This window comes from Triticum aestivum, chromosome 4A, assembly GCF_018294505.1.
Source record: "Triticum aestivum cultivar Chinese Spring chromosome 4A, IWGSC CS RefSeq v2.1, whole genome shotgun sequence".
Taxonomy (NCBI): Eukaryota; Viridiplantae; Streptophyta; class Magnoliopsida; order Poales; family Poaceae; genus Triticum; species Triticum aestivum.
In genome coordinates, this window is record NC_057803.1 from 454,134,252 (window position 1) to 454,141,199 (window position 6,948).

The window sequence follows — 6,948 nt, forward strand, 5'->3', positions numbered from 1 at the left end:
GGAACACCGAATCAACTTCGCCTTTTTTTAGCCAGTCCTGGTCAAAAAGCGAACTCTCAGAAATAACTTCGTAACAAAGGAGAGATAGCATGTTCGGCTGGAAGATGCCTTACCTGTTCGGTGGCGCGGTTACTACTCAGGCCCACATCCTCGGTGATTTTCGGACACTCCACCCGAGGTCCAAAGAATGACTTGTACATCTCCTCGTGCGTCAGGCCGAGAAAATTTTGAATGACACGCGGTCCCTCGGGATTGAACTCCCATAGGCGAAGAGGCCGGCGCTTGCAAGGCTGGACTTGACGAACCAGCATAACTCGTATTACCGCAACCAAACTGAAATCTCCATTGAAGAGATCTTGAATGCGACTTTGCAGTATAGGCACGTCCTTGGCTGGACCCCAGCTCAGACCTCTGCTGATCCATGACATCAGTTGTGGTGGAGGGCCCGAGCGGAAAACAGGGGCGGCCGCCCACTTGGCACTTCTTGGAGCCGTATGTAGAACCACTCATGTTGCCATAATTCAGACACCTCTGGGATGGAACCTTTGGGCCACGGAGCTCCCGTCATCTTGCGTATTGAGGCACCTTCACACGCTGCATGTTGCCCCTCGATCATCTTCGGCTTTACTTCAAAGGTCTTGAGCCATAGGCCAAAGTGAGGGGTAACCCGGAGGAAGGCCTCGCACATGACAATAAATGTTGTGATATGAAGAAAGGAGTCCGGAGCTAAATCATGTAAGTCTAGCCCGTAATAAAACATCAAACCCCTGACGAAAGGATCCAGAGCAAGGCCTAGACCTCGGAGGAAGTGGGAGACGAACATGACGTTCTCGTTGGATTCGGGGGTGGGGACGGCCTGCCCTCGGGGAGGCAGCCGATGCAAAATCTCGGCGGTCAGATATCTGGCCTCCCTCAACTTTTTGATGTCTTCTTCCGTGACGGGGGAAGGCACCCATCGGCCTTGAAGGCTAGATCCGAACATGACTGAAGGTTCGGAGCACCTGACCTGAACTTCGGGCGTTTAAGCTTGAGGTGGGGGAAGGATTCAATTGAGCACGGGAGGAAAAAATAAAAGCCTTGTCCCCTTTATAAAGAGGGTGAATAGCAAGCGTCCTCTCCGTGTCCGTTTGGACTTGCCTATAATCTAGGAGTCCTAGAAGCGGTTGGGTTACCCACGCCCGTATTGATGAGAATCCCAGAATAAGGGGACATGATCTCTGCTTTAACAAGACGTGCCAAGGAAACCGCCTCGCATGACGCGCTGAGGTGGGATAATAAAACGACTCGGATAAAGGCTTGGCCGTGGTGTGTCACACTACGGAATACGTCAGCAGATTAGATTTGTGTAAATATTATTCTTTCTGTGGCAATATGTGGAAACTTATTTTGCAGAGCCGGACACTATCTTTGTGTTAAAAATCTTCTATGAAGTACTTGGAGGAGGAACTCGCCTTGCAATGCCGAAGACAATCTGCGCGCCGGACTCGTCGTCATTGAAGCCTGGTTCAGGGGCTACTGAGGGAGTCCTGAATTAGGGGGTGTCTGGATGGCCGGACTATACCTTCAACTAGACTCCTGGACTATGAAGATACAAGATTGAAGACTTCGTCCCGTGTCCGAAAGGGACTTTCCTTGGCATGGAAGGCAAGCTTGGCGATACGGATATGCAGATCTCCTACCATTGTAACCGACTTTCTGTAACCCTAACCCTCTCCGGTGTCTATATAAACCAGAGGGTTTTAGTCCGTAGGACAACATACATAACAACAATCATACCATAGGCTAGCTTCTAGGGTTTAGCCTCTCTGATCTCGTGGTAGATCTACTCTTGTACTACCCATATCATCAATATTAATCAAGCATGACGTAGGGTTTTACCTCCGTCGAGAGGGCCCGAACCTGGGTAAAACTTCGTGTCCCTTGCCTCCTGTTACCATCCGGCCTAGACGCACAGTTCGGGACCCCCTACCCGAGATCCGCCGGTTTTGACACCGACAAAGATCTTTATCGGTCGAACCATAATGACAACATACGTTATTCCCTTTGTCATCGGTATGTTACTTGCCCGAGATTCAATCGTCGGTATCTTCATACCTAGTTCAATCTCGTTACCGGCAAGTCTCTTTACTCATTTCGTAATACATCATCCCGCAACTAACTCATTAGTCACATTTCTTGCAAGGCTTATTATGATGTGCATTAACGTGAGGGCCCAGAGATACCTCTCCGATACTCAGAGTGACAAATCCTAATCTCGATCTATGCCAACCCAACAAACACCTTCGGAGATACCCGTAGAGCATCTTTATAATCACCTAGTTACATTGTTACTTTGATAGCACACAAGGTATTCCTCCGGTATCCGGGAGTTGCATAATCTCATAGTCAAAGGAATATGTATTTGACATGAAGAAAACAGTAGCAATAAAACTGAACAATCAATATGCTAAGCTAACGGATGGGTCTTGTCCATCACATCATTCTCGTAATGATGTGATCCCATTATTAGATGACAACTCATGTCTATGGTTAGGAAACTTAACCATTTTTGATTAACGAGCTAGTCTAGTAGAGGCTTACTAGGGACACGGTGTTTTGTCTATGTATCCACACATGTATCAAGTTTCCGGTTAATACAATTCTAGCATGAATAATAAAAATGTATCATGATATAAGGAAATATAAAATAAAAACTTTATTATTGCCTTTAGGGCATATTTCCTTCACGTGATGCTCTTGAAGCAACACTATGTGCTTGCATGAAGGGATTGTCTCTTGCCCTTTAGGGAAGTGGTCATTGTATTATGATCGAGATGGATTCTACTATTGCAGTCAAGCTTGTCCAGACAAAGGAGGCTGATAGATCGATTTACTCATCTCTTATTAAAGAGATTAGACATCTAATGTCTCTTTGTGATTCTTATATTACTCATATAAATCGTACCCAAAATAGTGTTAGCGATAGCTTAGCTAATTTTGCTCGAGCTGAAGGAAGAACCATGACATAGCTGGGTTATGGTCCTGATTTTATTTTAAAGCTAAATGCTATTGATTGTAAGGACTTGAATAGTTGAGTAATACAAGTGCTCACCCGCAAAAAGAAGAAGAAGAACGAGATTGAGGGAAAGAGAGGAGCCATCGACGGTGGCGACCATTTAGGATACGCCATAGGTAGGGAGATTGGTTCGCTCGGGTAAGAAGCCGTCTGACCCAGGAGGGATTAAAAAACCAATGAAGAAAAAACCTATTTGGTATGTATGGAATGAAGAAAGTCGGGAACATAGAAGGTGGAAAAAAGATCATAAAAGGAGAAAATTCTGAAGACAAGGAAGTGAGATTACAAGTTCCTGTTTAAGGACGAGACTTACTTGCTCCTCGCGCGTGCGCCCATCCGTGTTCCCGCGTACGTGGCTTGATTTGATTGGAACAAAATAAGACCCGACCCCACTCCCTTAAAATCAGGAAGAGGGGAAGGGGGAGATGATTAGATTAGAAAGAAAAAAAGAAAAAAAAGTCAACCATAGAATAAAGTGGGAGCACGGATGGGAGTACGGAGAGGGAGTAGGTAAGTCCTATCCTCTGTTTAACAGTAAGATAACCAATAATTTCTCTGTCCGAAATTAGTTGTCGTCCAAATGTATCTGAGTATTTTGTTGGGTAGGAATCAAATTTTGTACTCCCTCCGAAATCCACGTGTAATCCACACACATATCCTACGAGCTATTTTTTGCTATACCTATCCAGCTATCCCCATCTCCTCCTTCTCCACTTTGGTCTTCCACGCCCACTTCCAGTTCCCCACACTCGCCTCCATCTTCTTCTCTTCGAGATGCTTCTTAGGATTGCGTCGTCTCCGGCCGCCGTCGCCGCGGCTAGCCAGCTCTCTGCGTCAAGCCCGGCCCACGGTTATGCGAGGCTGCCGCCGTTAGCGAAAGTGTCGTCGACGGCGTGCAGGGCCGCGGGGAAGGGGAAAAAAGAGGAGGTACTCCTCAGCGGTGTGATGTTCCAGCCGTTCGAGGAGCTCAAGGGGGAGCTTTCGCTCGTGCCGCAGGCCGAGGGCCAGTCGCTCGCCAGGCAAAAGTTCGTCGACGAATGCGAGGCCGCCATCAACGAGCAGATCAAGTGAGTAAACCCACGCCACCGCTATGCGCCTCGTCATCCTGATAAATCGACTGCGTGCAATTTGTGCCTGCAGATTTTACTGTAAATTTGTACAAAGGACTGATGGTTTTGGTTTGAGTTACTTGACCATCCTTAGCTCGCTAGATAGCGCCTGCATCTGGTCCTGATTAGAGGAAAACTAATACTGTATGTCTGCATTGCAGTGTGGAGTACAATGCCTCGTACGCGTACCACTCCCTCTACGCCTACTTCGACCGGGACAATGTTGCTCTCAAGGGCTTTGCCAAGTATGCACAGTGCTGTAGCTGTCTTCCATTACTAAAGCTACCAGTACAATTTTCTGAACAAAGCTTTGGTTCTGATATGCGCCTGTTTCTTTTCTCCAGGTTCTTTAGGGAATCGAGCGACGAGGAGAGGGAACACGCGGAGATGCTTATGGAGTACCAGGTATCAATGATTCCCTTGACCTTTAAATTATTAATACCATTGTCCTCTGCGTGCTAGCTAGAAACTGATGGATGATGCTTGGTGTATTCTTGTGTGTGTCCATCAGAACAGACGTGGAGGGCGGGTGAGGCTCCAGTCTATCGTGACCCCATTGACAGAGTTCGACCACTCTGAGAAAGGGGATGCTCTGTATGGTAAGTTTATTTATGGTTGTGGGTGTTTATGCATATTCAGTTCTTAGAAAGGGGCCAGATTAATTACCCGGGGAAAGTAACATTACTCCCTCCGTTCCATAATTATTGTCGTGCTTTTAGTTCAAATTACCACGACAATAATTATGGAGCGGAGGGAGTAGTTTGCTAGATTACAGGGTAAGTTGTAGGTATATGCAAAGCTATATACTCCCTCCGGTTCTTTTTAATTTGCATATAAGATTTGGTCAAAGTCAAATTTTGTAAAGTTTGACTAGGTTTATAGAAAAAGATATCAACATTCACACTATGAAATCAGTATTATTAGATGCATGATGAAATTAATTTTCATAACATATAACTTTAGTATTGTAGATGTTGGTGTTTTTTTTATAAAGTTAGTCAAACTTTACAAAGTTTGACTTTGACCAAATCTTATATGCAGACTAAAAAGAAACGGAGGGAGTAGCTGATTATCAACTGAACATGACCTCAGTCAAACAGATGTCAATTTTTAGCTCTTGATCAGTTATGCAGCTGGTCTCCAGTGACCTGGTACTCCATAGATAGAGGTGGGAGTACCAACAAAATCTCACCATTGATTTGAGAGGGCACTTTAGACTTTTTGTCTCCTTAGTTTAGATATAATGTTGAGATATTCCCGTGATCTAATTTCCTAATACGACCAGCTTAAAAAGAAAAGAAAAAACACTCATCCGATCAAGCGCACGCCCGCCGCCTCTGATCGTGCACAATGACGGTTGCCGGCTTGCCGGCTTGCCGCATCCTCCCGGAGGAGCCGTCCTCAGGCCCTTTCACGCACATGCATGAAAATCTGGCAACTTAGCCGCCGGCGACACGGCCCTCCGCTGGATCTGCGCACTGCATGCACCTCTGTTCCTAGCGTTGTCAAGCAATTGGTTCATGTTTCCAATTCCAACAATCACATAATTACTAATAGTTGCATTATTTCACCTCATCGTGTTTTATCTCTCTTGAGATCTGATGTGATTTTGTTTTTGGGATGTGAAGAAGTCCTTCTCTATGCATCCCGTGAATCATGGCTCGGTCGCTAGCTTAATCGCCGCCAGCATGTTGATTTTATCCCTTAATTAGTGGAGAATTAACAATCTAGTCCTAATTACCAAATTACCCTCGAAGTGGTGGTACTCCCCAAGTTTTAACGGTAGTACCCCAGGGTTCGGCTCCTCTGCAGTCCAGTAATTATTGTACGGGTACTGTAGCTACCGAAATCCGCCGGCCGTTTCAATCTGTTGGCTCTCCTTCCTCCCCTCACCCTTTGCAGTAGTGGAGGCTCCTAAAGACTGCGACCACGGCGGCCGGCGGAAGCTCACCAGTAAGGAATCGACCGCCACATAGCCTTACTAGCTGGTGCATTTGCGTAGTTGCGCTCGTCGTGGCTCGGGTCGCTGGATGAGGTGCCGTCCGAGAGAAGCGCTGATGTATAGCAGTAGCAGATGATGCTGGCGAAGAGCAGCACCATGATCAGGCGGAGCATGGACCATAGGCGGAGGTCGGCCTACGCAGGCACATTTGGCGTAACGTACACGAGCATCGGCGTCCTGCATGTACTCCGGCGCATCAGGAGGGCAGTCCAATGTTGGCGTCCCGTACTTCGGCAGTGTTTTCATGTGTTCGGTGCATGAAGAAAAATTTCCTCACCGGCGAACACTTGGATGCTGTCGACGTCGGCAGCAAAGGCGCCCTCGTTCTCGGAAGCAGTAGCATCCATCCATGACGGCTCCTACCCGGGCAAAGCCGTGCTCCGAAGCTGTGCGACGCACTCGGCGGCCGGCGGCGCTGCGCAGGCCGGACGGGAGGGTGGTAATACTCCGGCATGGGCGTCCCGTAGTGCAGCACGTCGGACCCGATCAGCGCAGTGGTGATGCACACACTAAGGCAATGAGGCTATGTGGCGGCTGGTTTTTTACCCGTGCACTTCCGCCGGCCGCCGTGGTCGAGCTCATTAGAGCAACTCCAATGGGGCGACCCATTTCGTCCGCGGCCGTCCGTTTGGGTCGGCGCGGACAGAAAAGGCGGCCCAACGCGCCGACCCAAACGGACGCGCGTCCGTTTTTCATCCGCAGGCGACCCATTCCCGGCCCATTTTTGAGCCTGATTTGCGTCGGCGCAGACACAAGACGGATGCGCGCGCGCTCGCCCTCTT

The 6,948-nt window shown here is 47.9% G+C and overlaps 1 protein-coding gene across 1 annotated transcript in view; it reads left to right on the top strand.

The window, feature by feature from the left end:
* The first annotated feature begins 3,741 nt into the window (after positions 1-3,741).
* The window catches only part of LOC123086324 (ferritin-1, chloroplastic), a 6,750-nt gene continuing 3,543 nt past the window's right edge, over positions 3,742-6,948 (top strand). The window contains exons 1-4 of the mRNA XM_044508080.1: positions 3,742-4,122; positions 4,326-4,409; positions 4,509-4,569; positions 4,676-4,763. Of these exons, the coding sequence (XP_044364015.1) occupies positions 3,830-4,122; positions 4,326-4,409; positions 4,509-4,569; positions 4,676-4,763 (526 nt within the window). The 5' untranslated portion in view covers positions 3,742-3,829. The remainder of the gene's footprint in view (positions 4,123-4,325; positions 4,410-4,508; positions 4,570-4,675; positions 4,764-6,948) is intronic.